A 19,814-nucleotide genomic window follows, 5' to 3' on the forward strand; every position below is an offset into this window, starting at 1 on the left:
TGCGGAGAACTCCCTTTCAGAATGATGCCGTATACGCATCTGCATTCACTTGAAGGGTCTCAGATTAAACTTTTCATCTGAAACATGGCACGTTCGACAGTACAGCGCCTCTTTGTGCACTGGACTGAATGTCAGTTGGGATTTTTCTATTTTAATCGTTTGTCTCTTTGAGCTGTGACTGCTGTAGTCCTAAAGAGTATGGGCACACCACCTGAAGAGATAGATGATTATGGACGTTGGCCCAAGGAAAGATAATTGTGTGATTGAGGAATTGGGTCAATAACATCTCAAAAGCAAAGAGGTGACTTGAATGGCATGGTGGCACAGTGGTTGGCACCACTGCTTCACAGCACCAGGGACCTGGGTTTGATTCCTGGCTTGGGTCATTGTCTGTGTGGAGTTTGCATGCTCTCCCCATGTCTGCGTGGGCTTTCTCCAGTTTCCTCCTACAGTCCGAAAGTCATGCTGGTTAGGTGCATTGACTTGAACAGATGCTGGAATGTGGCAACTAGGAGGAATTTCACATTTACTTTGTTGCGGTGTTAAGGTCAGCCTTACTTGTGACTAATAAATAAACTTTTGCTTATGGGTGAGGGGAAAGAGGCAAACATTTATGAGGCAGAAGGAAGCTGCTGACCAAGTGGATCTCAATTCCTTAAACAATGATATCCATTAATTTGGTCCTGTCATTGTAGAAGGGTGAAACCTGGTGCACTTCACTATGAAATAAAATTAGTAAACTGGCAATTCCTTTTGTATCAATCAAGGTGTTCAAGAGGGAATTAAATGATAACCTGAATAGAAACAATGCGCAGGGGGACGGGGGAAAACGTAAGGGAATGGCACGAATCCACAATGCTTGTTTGGAGCCAGTACAGACATGATAGGTCAAATGGCCTCCTATGCTGTAACAATTCTGTGATGATACTCACATAGCACTGAACATGGAGGTTTCTGCCTTTGAAGGGGGTTATAGCTAAGATGCAGGAACGGAAAAGCTCTTATATGATCAGAACTCCAGGTTGCTAGTTTTTTCACAAAAAAAATACCAGATTTTTGTTTACATCCTTCATTTTCAAAATATTATCCATATTCTTTTACTTCATTTTTAACATGCTTTCGTTAAAAGTTTATCTGGGTTTCTATTCTCCAAGAATGCTGTTTAAACTAAGCCACAGGCTGTGAAATACTTCTGTTCGGGAATCGAAGAAACTATATTTGCCGCATATACATTCACACTGAAGGGTTCAAGATCCATCCAGACCGGTGATTCAATGCAGTACAGAGGGAACCCGTGCTGTTGGGAGTGCTATCTGTTGTCTGAGATTAGACTGAATGCCTCAACGAAAAGGGACATAAAAGATCCAAAGGATATATTTGAAAAGCAGGGATTTCTCCCTGATTTCAGCTCATTTGTAGTTTATGGGATCTTGCTGTGTGCAAGCTGGTTATTAAGCTTGCTTATATAGAAACGGTGATCACACCTCAGAAGTGACTTATTAAATGTGACATTGGGGCAGCCCAAAGGAATAGTAAAAGATGATACAAATGCAAGGCACAGATATTATGACATACACACACACTTCCTCATTTGTTTCGTTTTTCCATAGAATCCTACAGTGCCACAGGCCATTCAGTCCATCAAGTCTGCACTGACCATAATCCCACCCAGCCCCTATTCCCAAAACCGCACATATTTACTCTCCTAGTCTCCCAACACTAGGGTCAATTCAGCATGAGCAATCAACCTAACCCGCACATCCTTGGACTGTGGGAGAAAACCCATGCAGATGTGGGGAGAACGTGTAGACTCTGCACAGTGACCCAAGGTCAAAATTGAACCCGGGTCCCTGGTGCTGTGAGGCAGCAGTGCTAACCACTGTGCCAATCTTATGGTGTAGACATATCAGGATTACCTCCAATAATCCTGATACGTCCTCTCTTCCTGTGGGAAAATCTTAATGATGCTGTTGTATCTACAGTAAAAGCAAAATACTGCGGATGCTGGAAACCTGAAATAAAGACAGAAAATGCTGGAAAAACTCAGCAACCTTTCAGAGCTCTGAAGAATATTAGATACAAAACATTAACTGTCTCTCTCTCTCTACAGATGTTGCCAGAGTTTTTCAGCATTTTTTGTTTTGATTTGTGCCTACAGAATATAGTAAAACATCCCAATGTGTTTCACAGGAGCACCATATTGTGACAATCATAGAATCCTTACATTGCAGAAGGACTCCATTTAGCCTGCACCAACAACAATCCCACACAGGCCCTTTGCCCCATAATCCCAAATATCACCCTGCAAATCCACCTGACACCAAGGGCAATCTACCATGGCCAATCAACCTAACCCATACATCTTTAGAGTGTGGGAGGAAACTGGAGCACCTGGAGGAAACCCACGCAGACACAGGGAGAACATGCAAACTCCACACAGTGACCTGAGGCTGGAATTGAAACCAAGTCCCTGATGTTGAGGCAGCAGTGCTAACCACTGTGCCACCAGATGAAGCACTTAAGCAGGTATTAAAGACAGGCTTAGTCCAGTAAGAGGGACTGAGAAGGGTCTTAAAGAAGCAAGGCAGAAAATTTGGAGACCAATTTCCATAACCTAGAGCCTGACTGTGAGCTTTGGATAAACATTAAGTTTATGAAGGATGCAAGGTGGGAAACCAGCCACAATAATGGAACAGTCAAGCCTTAAGGTAACAAAGACCTGGATGAGGGTTGCAGCCGGAGATAAGCTAAGAGTTGGCTGTTGTTACAGAGATGGCAGTAGTCTAGCTGAAGGATGGTGCAGGTATGTAGCCCTACACCAAGGTTGTGAATACTCTGGTTTGGCATCGGACAGCACCCAGGGAGAGGAATGGGAATCCAGGGCACAGAATTTGCAGCAGGGACTCAAAACAATGGCTTTGGTCTTCCCAATATTTATTTGGTGGAATTTATTGCTTGTCCAATACTGGATGTTTGATAAGCAGGCTGACAATTTGGAGACAGTGGAAGGGTTGAAAGAGGTGCTGGTGGCGAGACAGAGCTGGGTGTTGTGAGCGCACATGTGGAAACTGATGCTGTGTCTTTGGATGTCCGTGGAAAGCATTGTGTAGGTGAGAACTAGGAAGGGGTTGAGATTAAACCTTCAAGGACACGAGAGGTAATAGTGCATGGAAGGGAAGAGAAACCATTGCAGATGCTTTTCTACAACAGGAGATAGAGCACAATTCACTGAACTGTGCATTTAGCAGTAACAAAAGATACAGCCAAGATTTTTTGATTTCAATATTTATTATCATTGAAATAATTACATTGAAAGCGTTAGTGATTGGAATTTCAATTTCGCTACATTTAAGCTTCTTCAGTAAGAGTGTTGAAACATAATTACACATTTCCGTCACTAAGATCAAAATGAATAACGAATTCAATGACTGACATAAATTCTAAATTGTCAAGATGCACACATAAGACAGACTTGCATTTATACAGATCCTTTTACAACCGCAAACCTCCCAAACCTCTTTACAGCCAATTAAGCAATTTTTGATGAGTAGCTGCTGTTGTAATGTAGCAAACGAGGCAACCAATTTGCACACAGCAAGGTCCCACAAACAGCAATGAGATTCTGATCTGATAATCTCTTTTACTGATCTTAAGCAAGGCACAAAAAGCAGCCATGAGAAATCCCAGCTTTTATTCCAAAAGCGCCCCGGAATGGGAGTCAAAATAAACTGGAAGAAATGATGCAGCATCACAGCACTGGAATCACACAGCAGAATTACTGCCTTGTAGTTCACTTATATGTATACATTATCCTTGATCAATAATATTGTGGAGCAAATTCACAGTCATTAATTGTTAATGTCAGTATCATGTTTCACCTGGTAACCTTTAAGCAAATACGTAGTGAAGTTAAAATTCAAAAACATGCCACCTCCCTTATTAAAAATTATACATAATTTCTAAGTACTCCCAAAATGAACAGCAATTCTGACATTTCTACATAATTGACTTCAGTCAGATTACATTTAACTTATCTCTGTGCAAAAAGGAAGTCCACATTCGCTATTATCTGTATTTGTAGCGAACAGGCAAGCCTCTGCTTTACTGTGCTGTGTCACAGTCCATTCAGCACTTTATCAGTTAACCCAAACTGAAAGAAAAAAAATCTGCAAGAGTCTAAGTGGCTAGCCTTAATTGGATATGTTGTAGGAAATAGATTACACTTCTGATTTTTATAACCTGCACTTTAAAGCTTCTGCAGGCCAAGTAAAGGGGAAACTGCCCATTAACTTATCAGTTCCAGGCCTTGCCTTTTTAATTGACAACCTCAGGGCTACTTTCATCACTTGTCGACTTCATACTTGCAGTCAATTTTTTCCTTTGGGATATTACTTAATCTTTGTCACGATGGTGTTCTTGATACAATGCAGCCTGCAGTAGAAAGCAGGCAAGACATTCGAACTTTGCGGAAAAATAAAACATACCCTTCACAACAAATGCCTGTGCTGAACACTGCAGTGTACATTCTTACATAGCAACAGTCAATGAACTTCAAAAGCAACTGAACCACCGCTGGACCATTCTGAGACGTTTTGACGTCAGGTTCTACATATCTACGAGCAAACATTGATTTAAGAGAAATCTGTGGAAAACTACACTGTTAACCTTTCCCTTCACCTCCAGTCACTTACATTTTACACTGTTACAGAACTGACGGCAGTAAGCTAAAGTTCACAATCCTCATCTGTCCGAGGCACTGATATCTTTGTTGCTCAACTTCATTATCAATGTGACAAAGATTATGTACAGTAATATTGTCTAGCCCATGTCTCAAAGTGGCCATAACACTGTGTGACAGATACTCTGTACACTCTTGTGCTCAATTCTGTGCTGAGGATTAGCACAACCTCTATAATTGGGTCTTAGGAATGTCATCTGCCATGAATTACATACACCTGGGAAACATGGTTTGATGCTCAATATGGACAGATTAATGGAATTTTCAAACCGCGCTTTCTTTGTAATTGACATTTAAATTGTTTGAAGTTTCTCATTAACTTCTTTTACAAATGAAGTGCAGATGTATATAACTTGACAGTGTACAGTACAAGGAAAATTGATGATTGAATCACAATTTCTTTCTAAAATCCAACACGGGTGAACTTAACTCTTCCAGTGCTTGTGAGTCCTGAAATTCAGAGCTCTGCATTCTTGCATGGACGTGCACTTTATCCCTGCGTTCGAAATAAATACCCAACAGTTGGCTCAGGGGATCACACTCTCACCTCTCAAATCAGAAAACTGTGGGCTCAAGTTCCAACTCCAAAGGCTGGAGTACAAGGCAGGCAGACTGACAATACAAACACAGTGATGAGGGAACTGAGTTGCACTGATGGAAATGAAGTCTTTTGGATGAGATATTGAAGCAAAGCTCCATCTGCTCCCTCAGCTGGAGGTAAGATGATCCTGCGGCAGTATTCTGAAGGAGAGCTCTCCCTAGTGTCTTGGGCAATAGTCACCTCTCAACCAACTTCATAAAAAGAGATTATCTGGTCATCATCATATTGCTGTTTGAGGGAGGTTGTGACAGGCACTACAACAATGCAAGTCTTTCCTCCTTAGCAGAGTAATGAGCATTATAAAAAAAAATCTCTTCTGTAGAACTGAACATATCTGTCTTGTTGAAACCCCGATTCATCAGTTGTGGGATTCAGTCACGGAGCTGTGATATCCTATCTGGGGTGAATTAGTTTATCACTGCCAAGTCAGCAGCAGAGGGGTTAAATTGTCTCTCAGTTCGGTTCTAGGGAAAAAATGGAAAAATCATCTAGGGTTCCCGATTCCCGGTTAAACACCTACTGCAGCATGTGGGAACAACAATTTCAAGCTCAAGTTACACATCCAGTTAGCTCTCACTGGCTAGCTCAAATATACAGAGCAACTTCTAGGTGATGTACTTCAGTTCTCTGCTAGCTGACAGCAGTCCAGCATGTCCACAAGGAGAGGAGGAAAGGCAATGTGGGATGGGTAGAAAACCACAGCCATACAAATTTTGAACAGGTTTCGCACAGTGGTTAGCAGTGCTGCCCCACAGTGCCAGCAACCCGGGGTCGATCTCCGGCTTGGGTCACTGTCTGTGTGAACTCTGTACATTCTCCCTGTACCTGCATGGGTTTCCTCCACACTTCAAAGATCTGCAGCTTAGGTAGACTGGCCATGCTAATTTGATCCTTAGTGTTAGGGAAACTAGCTTGAGTAAATGCATGGATTTATGGGGATAGGGCCTGGGTGGGATTGTGGTCACGGCAGACTCGATGAGCCAAATGGCCTCCTTCGGTACTGTCGGATTCTATGAGCATTTTATGGGTAGGGAGTGTGACGAAGGAGGAGGAAAGTCAACAGGAACATTAGCAAATAGCCTTGTTGTAAGTTTCAGATGGTGCTTGGCCCATTACCACCTCCTTCTGTCTTACACCATCATCCCCCTTATTATTTTAATTTCTCTTTCCCATCACCCTATCACAGATCTTCCCATTTGTCCTTTCCTCACCTTTTTCCTGCCTTGGCACTTGATGAGAAACTATTCAGGTTGCTATTCCAGTTCTGATGAAAGATCATTGACCTGAAATGTTAACTCTGCTTCACTCTCCACAGATCCTGCCTGACTTGCTGAGTGATTTCCAGCATTTTCAGATTTCCAGCAGCTGCAGTTCTGGGCTTAACCTGAGAAATCATCACACCGCTTATTAAATAAACCATTGAGTGTTTTGAGAAAAACAGAGACAAGAGAAGAATCTGTATAAGTGATATGTGCTAAATAAACTGTTGTTTATATCAACCCGTTCCTTAAAGCACAGGATTTAAGATCCTGATCACATTAACTCCTGTGCTATTCTTGGCAAACTGTGTAATCAGAACTGATGACACTGTCAATTAACACATCCATCTCGACACAATATGTCACAACTCACTCTACAAAAGAATAATAATTGGGAGAATCAAAACAACGCTTATATATAGTATGCAAACAACTCCAGGGGATGAATTTTAACCTCATACCGGGGAGAATATTTGTCTTAACATTTCAGCTCAGGAAACTCTCACCAGAACATATGACTAAAGGTTACTGACCTGAAACATCAACCCTGCTTCTTGCCCCACGGACGCTGCCAGAACCGCTGGGTGTTTCCAGCACTTTCAGATTTCCAAACATCCACAGTACCTTGTTTCCAAGTTTAATCGAGGCTTTTGTTAACTGCTTGCCAATTCATGTATTTACATTTCTGAACATTCTGCCTAATCTGATATTACCAGTTCTTTAGTCCACTTTGAACTAATGAAACAAAATAACTTGACAAGAGTGCGAATAATTTAAGAGTTTATAAAATAACTTTACAGGTAAAACCTCATCCTGTTTTTTCAAGGTTGAGAAGGCCCCGCCTTCTCAACCTTGCCCCTCGCCTGAATCCTCAGGTTGAATCATCACCAGTCAGCTCTCCCCCTCAATCATCACAGAATCCCTAGTGCAGAAGGAGGCCATTCAGCCCACTGAGTGTGCACTGACTCTCCAACAGAGCATCCCAACCAGGTCCTCTCCCTGTAGACCCACATATTTACCCTGCTAATCCATCCAACCTACATATCTTTGATTTGATTTATTATTGTCACATGTATTAACATACAGTAAGAAGTATTGTTACTTGTGCGCTATACAGACAAAACCTACCATTCATAGAGAGGGAAAGAGAGAGTGCAGAATGTAGTGTTATAGGGGTGTAGAGAAAGATCAACTTAATGAGGGATAGGTCCATTCAAAAGTCTGACAGCTGTTGGGAAGTGTTCTTGAGTCAGTTGATACGTGACCTCAGAATTCTGTACCTTTTTCCTAAAGGAAGAAGATGAAACAGAGAACACCTGGTGTGCGTGGGGTCCTTAATTATGCTGGCTGCTTTGCTGAGGCAGCAGGAAGTGTAGTCCGAGTCAATGGATAGGAGGCTGGTTTGCGTGATGGATTGGGCATATCTTTGGACACGACGGGACAATTTAGCATGGCCAATCCATCTAACCTGCACACCTTTGGACTGTGGGAGGAAACCGGAGCACCCGGAGGAAACCCACACAATCACGGGGAGAATGTGCAGACTCCACACAGACAGTGACCCAAGCTGGGAATTGAACCGGGTCCCTGGCACTGAGAGGCAGCAGTGCTAATCACTGTGCGACCGTGTTGCTTGGAACTAGTCTGTGGCACTGAGCAGAATAATGTCACAGGGTTTTCCAGATGAGAGAAAGCAGTGAAACACAAGTGATTATTGTTTTATTTCAGTAAGAAGCATTAAACACCTGAGACTATTTCTGAGGTCAGCTGTAAACAAACTCAAGATCAACTCAAAGACAGACATCAATTATAGAGACGTCAGAGGTGTGTAATTCATTGCTACCCTGATGTATCAATGACCTTGATTCAGTAAGGGGTGAACTTGAACATGACCCTCACCAGGTTGAATTGCCTCCTGCTAAGGATGACGTATGGTCACTTGGAGAATGATCGGTGAAACCATGCTCCAGATATAGAGGAGAAGGGTAAAAAATGGGAGAAATCTCAGGAAATAAGTTCAGTAATAACAGAAATATAATGAGAAGCTCATAGATGAGGGGTCTGGATATACAAAATGGCACCAGATAAATACTTGGAGAAAAATTACAGGACTGTGGGCAAAGAGCAAGGGGACTGATTAGCGAGATGGGCCAAATGACTCCTTCTGTCCTGTCTGATAAGGTAACAGGACTTCCACAAGTAGCTTCAGATGTGACCTAACTGACAAATAGAACGCTTTTGATCATGTTCAACTGCAATAATTTACTCACGAGTAAATTCCTCTGTCAATGGTTCTGAAGCAGATGTTACGCTGTGGAGAAAACCACCTTGTGACACTGATGGAGATCCTGTGGGAGGGATTACAGCATTAACTCTAGCTTTAAGGTCAGACTAAGCAGTCACCATCTTGAAGTAAGGCAATCAAATGGAAGTAAAGCAATTTTACTAACACTTAATTTTTGAAAATTCATTTATGGGATGTGGACTGGGTCAGTATTTATTGCCTGTGAGTAGAGGGTGGTGAGCCCCTGCAGTCCCTGTGGTGTAGGTACACCCACAGTGCTGTGAGGGACAGAATTACAGGATATTGACTCAGCGACAGTGAAGGAATGGCAATATATTTTCAAGTCAGGATGGTGAGATACTCGGAGGGGAACCTCCAGGTGGATGTTCCCAGGTAACTACTGCCCTTGTCCTTCTAGACGGTAGCAGTTGTGGGTTTGCAGGGTGCTATTTAAGGAACCTTGGTGAGTTCCTCCAGTGCAACTTGTAGATAGTACATACTGCTACCATCGTGCATCAGTAGTGAAGGGAATGGTGTTAAGGAAGGGGTAGCAACCAAGCAGGCTGCTTTATCCTCAATGGTGTTGAGCTTCTTGAGTATTGTTGGAGCTGCACTCATCCAGGCAAATGGAGAGTATTCCACAACACTCCTGACTTGTGTCTTGTAGATGGTGGACAAGCTTAACAACGTTAAGAAGCCTCAGGAAAATTGAAAGCCTGAATTAAATCCATTCCTTTGTGTTGAGTCAATTCTAAGCACATTAAACACAGGAGAAAAACAGAGATAGTGTTCCTTCAGGGAAGAAGGAAAGCCTCCAAATATGCAACATTGGAATGCAATGGGTTATCAATTACCTTCTACACATAATTTTTCAAATTAAACGTTGGTTCACACAAATCTTACTTTTAGAACCCTCAGTAGGTACGAAGCATATCCTTATATATGTTCAGAAATCATAGAATCCTACAGTGCAGAAAGCCATTCGAACCATCAAGTCTGCACTGACCACAATCCCACCCAGGCCCTATCCACATGCGTTTCACCTGCTAATCCCCTTGACGTTAAAGGGGCAATTTAGCATGGCCAATGTACCTAACTTGCACATCTTTGGACTGTGGGGGGGAAAATGGGAGCGGAGATCCATGCAGACACGGGGAGGATGGACAAACTCCACACAGGCAGTGATCTGAGGCTGGAATCGAACCCAGGTCCCTGGCGCTGAGGCAGCAGTGTTAACCACTTTGCCACCCCAAAGTATCAGTGATGTTAATCACCACAACCATTCATTGAAAACCTGTATCCAATACAACTGCCAAATAGGTAAAATCATTCCGATAGTTCGAGGAATTGGAAAAGCATGGGGCTGCTAAAGGTTAATTGAAGTAAACAAGTAAGTTTCCACTTAGCTCAGGTGGTAGTATACCTGCCAGTTGGTACCCAGTGCTCAAGTGGGTTCAAGTTCCACTAGGCTGGTATTCAGTGCAGGGAATGTGGCACTGCTGTGGCAGACGAGAAAATGCAAGGAGAAAACTAAACAGCAGTCAATACCACCCCTGGCAGGACAGAGGGAAGAAATAAATGGACCGCAGAACGCTTTCACAGTATATCCCATAGTGCAATAAATAGGCATTTTAATCCTTTGTACACCTGCAAATTTAGTAAACTAACACTAAAAGTTTATTTATTAGGTGACAAGTAAGGCTTACATTAACACTACAATGAAATTACTGTGAAATTCCCCCAGTTGCCACAGTCCGGCACCTGTTCAGGTCAATGCACCTAATCAGTACGTCTTTCAGACTGTGGGAGGAAACCGGAGCACCCGGAGGAAACCCATGCAAACACGGGGAGAACATGCAGACTCCACACAGACAGTGATCCAAGTCAGGAGTCAAACCTGGTTCCCTGGCGCTGTGAAGTGGCAGTGCTAACCACTGTGCCATCGTGCTGCCACTTAGCATAAAAAGTGCTAACCTGCATATTCTATCCTTATTGTGTGTTAAACAAAATTTTGCAAAGAAATAACCCCGGAATACATACCCTGAGAAAAGCAGCAACATCTTTCTGAAGAAAAGTTCACACCTGATATGAACTTAAGTTATTTTTCATACGTTGCATCTGACCTACTCAATACTCCCCAACATCTTCTGCTTTTGCATCTGCAGTTATTTGCTTTGACTCTTTAACATTGCTCGTTGTCCAAGTGCGCAGTTTTGACAAATTGGTAACTGCCCACCTTACACAACTACACTCAATCGTAAGCAAGACATCGATGACAACTTGCCTTTAACATAGAAAAATGTGCAGACACATTGAGTAGTGAGCCAAAAATGTACGAGTGCTAGCACACCTTACCAATCCCTCCACATCCATCCCCAAATCCCAGGCACCCCTTCCTTCCTCTTGGCTCCCCAGGCCTTGCCTTCACCCCACTGATTCCCTAATCCCTCCCAACCCACGCTGATCCCCTTCCATCATTTGTCTATCCCCCAGGCCCTCATGTGACTGTCTGTGTGGAGTTTGCATGTTCTCCCAGTGTCTGGATGGGGTTCCTCCAGTTTCCTCCCATATTCCAAAGATGTGCAGGTTAGGTGCATTGACCATGCAAACTTGCCCCTTAGTTTCCAAAGACGTGTAGGTGAGGTGGATTAGTGGAGTAAACACACGGGGTAAATGCTCTGTCAGATATTTGATGCAGACTCGATGGTCTCTTTCGATGCTGTATGGATGGTAGAGACGCTGGACTTTTACAGATGCACCATAGAAAGCATTCATTCTGGCTGTATTAACACCGGGAAGGCTCTGCTCTGTCCAAGACCACAAGAAACTACAAACGGTTGTGAACGTAACCCAATCCATCACGAAAACCAATCTCCCATCCATTAACTCTGTCTACACTTCCTGCTGCCTCAGTAAAGCAACCAGCATAATTAAGGTCCCATGCACCCCGGATATTCTCTCTTCCACCTTCTTCCTTCGGGATAAAGATACAAAAGTCTGAGGACGCATACGAACCGACTCAAGAACAGCTTCTTCCCTGCTGCCGTCAGACTTTTGAATGGACCTACTAAGTTGATCTTTCTCTACACCCTAGCTATGACTGTAATACTACATTCTGCACTCTCTCCTTTCCTTCTCTATAAACGGTATGCTTTGTCTGTATAGCGCGCAAGAAACAATACTTTTCACTGTATACTAATACACGAGACAATAATAAATCAAATCAAATGGATGCTAGCAACGACTGGGGGAGGAAGCTAATCCCATGTTAATGGAGGCCATTTCCAAGGGTGAGTGAGGGAGAGGGGCCAAGGCCAGATTCCTCAGGTCAGTGCAGAGTGAGGAAGGGGGGGACCCGGGAGATACCAGTCAGCACCCCGGGCAGAGCGAGGCAAGTGCAGGCCTGGCAGCTCACGGGGGCGGGATGGGCTTCGCCCCGCTCTGCCTGACCCAGTCCCCGGGCCGGGGTTTGGGGCTTTGCCCCGCTCTGTCTCTCTCAGTCCCCGGGCCGGGGTTTGGGGCTTTGCCCCGCTCTGCCTCTCTCAGTCCCCGGGCCGGGGTTTGGGGCTTTGCCCCGCTCTGCCTCTCTCAGTCCCCGGGTCACTTACAGCCGAGCGCCGCTCCGCACCGCCGCCATCTTAGCGCCCAGAGAAACACCGCTGATTGGTGCAGACAGAGAGAGTCTCTACGCTGATTGGTGCGGACACAGAGACCTCTGATTGGTGTAGAAGGAGTTTCCCTTCTGATTGGTGCAGGTGGAGAATCTCCACTCTGATTGGTGCAAACGGAGTGTCTCTCTTCTGATTGGTGCAGACAGAGAGAGGCCGCTGATTGGTGCAGGAGTCTCCCTTCTGATTGGTGCGGGATTCTCCCCTCTGATGCAGAGGGTTCAGCCCGCTGATTGGTGGGATGGGATCCGCCCATTCACTGATGCCGGAAGCTGATTGGCCGACGGGTGTGATTGGCAGGGGTGTATCCCTGGAAAGCCCCGCCCCTCGTAGAGGCTCCTCCTCTAGATTGTATAAAGTTTTAAAGTTTAATTATTGTCTTTGCATTTGCTTTTTGTTCTATTTAACCATAACCAAGTTGTTTTGCGTTACTTCCCCCGTTTTCTTGTTGAGATTTATTTGAAAACGCAATATCACCTTTAAACTTGTTGCAGCTCCCTAGAGTGATGCTGCCCCTCAGAATGATATTAAGTTTAAAGTTTATTTATTATTGTCACAAGTAGGCTTACATTAACACTGCAATGAAGTTACTGCGAAAATCCCCTAGTCGCCACACTCCGGCGTCTGATCGGGTACACTGAGGTGGAATTTAGCATGGCCAATGCAACTAACTAGTACATATTTCGGACTGTGGGAGGAAAGCGGAGCACCTGGAGGAAACCCACACAGACATGGGGAGAATGTGCAGACTCCTCACAGATAGTGACCCAAGCTGGGAATCGAGCCCGGGTCCCTGGCGCTATGAACCAGCAGCAGTGCTAACCACTGGAGGTAAGGAGGTAAAGGAAAGTGTTAAATTGAAGGAGGTAAAAAAAAGTGTTAAATTAAAAGAGGATGCGTTTAGAGTAGCTAAGAGTAGTGGGCGAGAAGAGGATTGGGAGAGGTTTAAATGTCAACAAAGAATGAGAAAGAAGTTGATAAAGAAGGGTAGGAGAAACTATGAAGCTGGGCTAGCGCTTAATATAAAAAAGATAGTAAGAGTTTTTATAAATATATAAAAAGGAAGAGGCTGGCTAGGGTGAACGTTGGACCCTTAGAGGATGAGAGGGGGGACTTAGTGGTAGGGGATGGGGAAATGGCTGAGGCCTTGAATAACTTTTTTGTTTCGGTCTTCATGGAGGAGGACGTGAGTAATTTGCCGGGTGTTAGCGATGGAAAGGTGGTAGGACTGGAGGGTCTCAATGACATTATTGTTACTAGAGAGGCGGTGCTCGACAGACTGGAGGAGCTGATTGTGGACAAGTCCCCAGGACCGGATGGAATGCATCCAAGGGTTCTGAAAGAAATGGCGGAGGTGATAGTGGATGCCTTGGTGGTTATTTTTCAAACGTCGCTGGATTCCGGGGAAGTGCCGGAAGATTGGAAAACGGCTAATGTTACGCCGTTGTTTAAGAAGAGTGGCAGGCAAAAGGCAGGGAATTATAGGCCGGTTAGTTTAACGTCTGTTGTAGGTAAAATGTTAGAATCCGTGATCAAGGGGAAAATAGCGAGGCATCTTGAGGAGAATTGTTTGATAGAGCAGACGCAGCACGGTTTTGTTAAGGGGAAGTCGTGTCTGACAAATTTATTGGAGTTCTATGAGGATGTGTCTAGGGCAGTGGATAGAGGAGAGCCGATGGATGTGGTGTTTCTTGATTTTCAGAAGGCGTTTGACAAGGTGCCTCACAAGAAGTTATTACAGAAGGTCAGGGGCATGGAGTTGGGAGTAGGGTGTTAGCGAGGATAGAGGATTGGCTGTCAAATAGGAGGCAGAGAGTGGGGGTCAGTGGGTGCTATTCGGATTGGCAGTTAGTGACTAGTGGAGTGCCCCAGGGGTCGGTGCTGGGGCCTCAGCTATTTACCATTTATATAGATGATCTGGAGGAGGGAACCGAGTGTATGGTGTCAAAATTTGCTGATGACACCAAGATTGGTGGAACGGCAAATTGTGCGGAGGGTGTGGAGAGTCTGCAGAAGGATCTAGATAGGCTGGGCAAATGGGCCAGGAATTGGCAAATGGAATTTAATGTTGGCAAATGTGAGGTTGTCCACTTTGTAGGAATAATGGTAGGAAGGACTATTACTTACGTGGCGAAAAACTGCAGCAGGCGACGGTGCAGAGGGACCTCGGGGTCCTTGTGCATGAGTCGCAAAAACCCAGCTTGCAGGTGCAGCAGGTGGTCAGGAAGGCTAATGGGATGCTGGCCTTCATAGCGAGGGGGATTGAATATAAAAGTAGGGAGGTCTTGCTGCAGCTGTATAGGGCATTGGTGAGGCCGCAGCTGGAGTACTGTGTGCAGTTTTGGTCGCCGCACTTACGCAAGGATATTTTGGCCTTGGAGGGAGTGCAGAGGAGGTTTACTAGGCTGATACCGCAGTTGAGGGGGTTGAACTATGAGGAGAGGCTGAATAAACTAGGCTTCTACCCGTTAGAGTTTAGAAGAATGAGGGGAGATCTCATTGAGACATATAAGATGATGAATGGGATGGATAGGATAGAGGTGGAGAAGCTCTTCCCGCTCAGAAAGGACAGTAGAACTAGAGGGCACAGCCTCAAGATAAAGGGGGGGGGGGTGCGGTTTAGAACGGAGTTGAAGAGGAACTTCTTCACTCAAAGGGTGGTGAATCTCTGGAATTCTCTGCCCGTTGAAGTGGTGGAGGCTGCCTTGCTAAATATATTTAAGACGCAGGTTGATAGGTTTTTGATAGGCAAGAGGATTAAGGGTTATGGGGAGAGGACGGGAATGTGGAACTGAGACACGACAGATCAGCCATGATCTTATTGAATGGCGGGGCAGGCTCGAGGGGCTAGATGGCCTGCTCCTGCTCCTATTTCTTATGTTCTTATGTTCACTGTGCCACCAGTGAGGCAAATGATTTTCTCTCAGTGGGTGGTGAGGCTCTGGAACTCTCTTCCTGAAAAGGTGATGGAAGCAGGGTGTTTTGAATATTTTTAAGGCAGAGGTGGATAGGTTCTTCGTTAGCCGGGGGAAGATTGATTCGCTATCTGGGGGTAGGTGGGATGCAGATATCAGGTCAGCCGTGATCTTATTGAATGGTGGAGCATGCTCGAGGGGCCGAGTGGCCTCCTGTTTGCTTGTATGTTCGTAAGCTGATTCCTAATTCCTAATCAGCTCTGGCAGAAGAGGATTTCTGCACCTGTGAGGGAGCGTCCTGTTCCCGCTGCTTAATGATTGGCGAATGAATGACATTCCAATTCTCAGAGGGGGTTTTTTTGTGGGTGGGGGTGTGGGGGTGCGGGGGTATGGGAGGGGGTGGGGAGGTGGAATTTTCTGATGGTAAATGGATTCAATTGAACTCAATTGATTTAGTTTTGTCACATGTATCAGTATTCAGTAACAAGTATTGTTTCTTGTGTGCTATACAGACAAAGCATACCATTCATAGAGAAGGAAAGGAGAGAGTGCAGAATGTAGTGTTACAGTCATAGCTAGAGTTTAGAAAAAGATCAACTTAATATATGGAGGTCCATTCGAAAGTCTGAAGGCAGTTGGGGAGAAGCTGTTCTTGAGTTGGTTGGGACATGACCTCAGACTTTTGTATCTTTTTCCTGGTGGGAGAAGGTGACAGTATGTGCGGGGTAATGGAGTCTTGGCAGCAGGAGCCATACCAAGTTGTGATACATCTGGGGCAGCATGGGGGCACAGTGGTTAGCACTGCTGCCTTACAGCGCCAGGGACCCGGGTTCAATTCCAGCCTTGGTCACTATCTGTGCAGAGTTTGCACGTTCTCCCCGTGTCTGTGTGAGTTTCCTCTGGGTGCTCAAGTTTCCTTTCACAGTCCAAAGATGTGTTAGGTGGATTGGTTATGCTGAATTGCCCCTAGAGTCAGGGGGATTTGCGGGGTAAATGTGTGGGGTTACAAGAATAGGGCCTGGAATTGTTTAGTGCAGACTTGATGGGCCAAATGGCCTCCTTCTGAACTATAAGGATTCTATGGAAAGGACAAGCTGAATTTCTTTAGCCTCCCAAGGAAGCAGAGGCATTGGTGAGAAGAGAGGGCTTGGGGGGGAGGGGGTCCCGAAAGCCAGGATATTTGTGCAATTTGGAAAAAATGGTGAAGGGAACGTGATGCTGAATGGAAAAGCAGGACTTGGACATCTAGTCACCCAGGCTGAAGTGCAACCAAAAACAGAGGAATGGCAGAGGGGTGAATGCAAGCTGACACATTTTACACTCAACGTGAGACATTGATTCCCTCTAGGCTGCAGAAATCTCTGAATCCTACGGTAATGCTCAGCACCTGAACACAATTAAACACCATTAATATACAATTAACACTCTGCTGCGCTGGATTGACAGAACGTGTAGCAAAAGGGGATTTGCAAATGAGATGCATTAAATCAGGTGCCACACATAGACGCTGCTACATTTGCAGTCTACACAATCTATGCAGCACAGTGGTTAACACTGAGGTGCCTCACAGCACCAGGGACCCGGGTTCAATTACAGCTTCGGGTGACTGTCTGTGTGGAGTCTGCACATTCTCCTCGTGTCTGTGTGGGTTTCCTCCAGGTGCACTGGTCTCTTCCTACACACGTGCATGTTAGGTGGAATGGCCATTATAAATTGCCCCTTAGTATCCAAAGATGTGTGGGTTAGATTGGCCGTGGAAGGGTGACCAGGATAACGTGTGATTACGGGGATAGAGTAGAGGAGTGAGCCTGGATAAGGTCCACTGTCGGAGAGTCAGTGCAGACTCGATGGGCCAAATGTGTTTGCCAAAGGCAAGCTGCCGCTGATGAGGGGGTCACATTGCACCTGTCGGTAAACCATCCAGTACCGAGGATGATGAATGACTGCGGCACATTCAACCGAACACCGTTCTGGGTGCAACAAAATCTTCAGGTACGTTTGCGAGTTTAACGTAAATCTTTGGGCTGATAATAATTTTTTTCCAAAACTATACTTTATTCAGAAAATTGGTCAAAGTACATTCCAGAACATTTTTGGGAGGCATGGTGGCAAGTGCCTCACAGCTCCAGAGACCTGGGTTCGATTCCCAACTTGGGTGAATGCTTGTGTGGAGTCTGCATGTTCTCCCCATGTCTGCGTGGGTTTCCTCCGGGTGCTTCAGTTTCTTCCCACAATCTAAAGATGTGTAGGTTAGGTTGATTGGCCGTACTAAATTGCCCCTTTATGTCCTGGAATGCATAGGTTAGAGAGATTAGTAAGGTGGGGGGGTCGCAGGAATAGGGCCTGGGTGGGATTGTGGTCTGTATAGACTTGGTGGGCTGAACGGCTTCCTTCTGCACTGTAGGATTCTATGATTTCCGCTTGAACATTACAGAAAGAGCAATGGAATTCGCCTTGTCTCCACACAGCATGTTCTACTCTTAGGTGTCTCCACACAACATAATATTCCTGATATTTACAACATACATTCCCTGTAAGACATTCAACCTGAGGGCAAAACATTTCAAATTAAAAAATTACAGAAAGTGCAAATGAAAATAAACAGCATGTTTAAATGGAAATTGGTCTGAGCATCGTGTGCTGCACTGTGATGTGCAGTTTATTTATTAGTGTCACAAGTAGGCTTACATTAACACTACAGTGAAGTTACTGTGAAAATCCCCTAGTCACCACACTCTGGTGCCTGTTTGCTAAGGGAGAATTTAGCATGGCCAATGCACCTAACCAGCACATCTTTCAGAATGTGGGATGAAACCGGAGCACCCGGAGGAAACCCATGCAGACATGGGGAGAACATGCAAACTCCACACAGACAGTGACCCAAGCTGGGAATTGAACCCAGGCCCCTGGCGCTGTAGTGCTAACCACTGTGCCACCGTGAAATTAGATTCTGACATAGGATTCAGGGATCCTGTAACAAACAAAAAGTACATTCAGTGTTTTAAAAAAATGAGGCTGAAGTGTAACTGAAACAAAAGTGGGGGGGCTTATGACTGCTGCCTCTGATAATTGGGGGTCTTTATAGGGTGGCCAACTCTGGCTGGAGATATTCCGGGAGATGTTATCACATGAACTTCTACCATTAATCCCCCGCCTCCTGTCATTGGTCACCCAATATGTCAATCATCACAGAAATCCACCTTCCCAAGGCTTTCTTAAAGTGTTCTGATTTTGACTTTTGGCATTTTGGCCACCCTGATATCAGCTCTGTGCTTTTGATCCGGTCTGCCTGGCATGGGGGGGCAGAGCAGGGAGAGCCTGGCCAAGAGGCTCAGTGACAGGTCCTGGCAGCCTAATGGACTGGATTGCTCGGGCCCCACTGGCTACCTCTTTATCAGTGTCCCCGGCTGAAGAGGACACCCACAGTTGTCTGTTGCTTGATTGGCACCTCCCCCCACCACCAATTCTCAACGCGGTGTGTACCATCTACAAGATGGGTAGCAGTAACGTGCTAAGACTTCTTCGACAGCACCTTCCACAGCCCCAGGCTCTACCCATCCAGAAGGACAAGAGCAGCAGATGCAAGGGAACACCACCACCTGTAAGTTCCCCTACAAGCCACTCACCATCCTGACTTGGAACTAATCCTCATTGGCGCTGGATCAAAATCCTGGACCTCCCTTGCTAACTAACAGCACTGTGGGTGTATTTACACTACATTGGCTGCTGTGTTTCCCTACTGTATTACAATAATTACATTTTTTTTAAAGTAGTGCTTATTTGGCACATTTGGAATTCTCCAGTCTTGAAAGTTGCTATATAAATACAAATGTATAATATGTATATAAATATATCATCTATCTGGGACAATGAAGAAAGTTAAAAGAGCCCCCCAGCAGGTGAGGTCCATGTGTTCAATTTCAAAATTGCCAACATTTCACTGCAATATCCACAAACATCAGGCATTACCGGGGAATATACATCATCAGTGGCAAGGCATTTACTATCACGAGTTAGTCTTTCACTGCTGAAATTGTAAATTTTAGCTAAAATGCAAATACAAGTATGATTCCTCGCATAAAGCAGGGAGAAGAACACAAGAAATAGGAGCAGGAGTAGGCCATCTAGCCCTTCAAGCCTGCCCCGCTATTCAATAAGATCGTGGCTGATCTGAAGTGGATCAGTTCCACTTTCCCGCCTTCTCCCCATAACCCTTAAGTCCCTTGTCCATCAGAAACCTATCTACCCGTGACTTAAATATATTTAGCGAGGTAGCCTCCACCACTTCAATGGGCAGAGAATTCCAGAGATTCACCACCCTTTGAGCGAAGAAGTTCCTCCTCAACTCT

At 45.0% G+C, this 19,814-nt stretch overlaps 1 protein-coding gene across 1 annotated transcript in view; it reads right to left on the reverse strand.

Moving 5' to 3' along the window:
* Positions 1-12,540, reverse strand: part of clybl (citrate lyase beta like) — a 126,143-nt gene extending 113,603 nt beyond the window's left edge. Inside the window, exons 1-2 of the mRNA XM_080198060.1 lie at positions 12,491-12,540; positions 8,869-8,946 (exon numbers count right to left, since the gene is read on the reverse strand). Coding sequence (XP_080054186.1) covers positions 8,869-8,946; positions 12,491-12,519 — 107 coding nt within the window. The 5' untranslated portion in view covers positions 12,520-12,540. The remainder of the gene's footprint in view (positions 1-8,868; positions 8,947-12,490) is intronic.
* Positions 12,541-19,814: the final 7,274 nt, after the last annotated feature.

Source organism: Carcharhinus amblyrhynchos, chromosome 10 (genome assembly GCF_965287045.1).
Source record: "Carcharhinus amblyrhynchos chromosome 10, sCarAmb.v2.hapA, whole genome shotgun sequence".
NCBI lineage: Eukaryota > Metazoa > Chordata > Chondrichthyes > Carcharhiniformes > Carcharhinidae > Carcharhinus > Carcharhinus amblyrhynchos.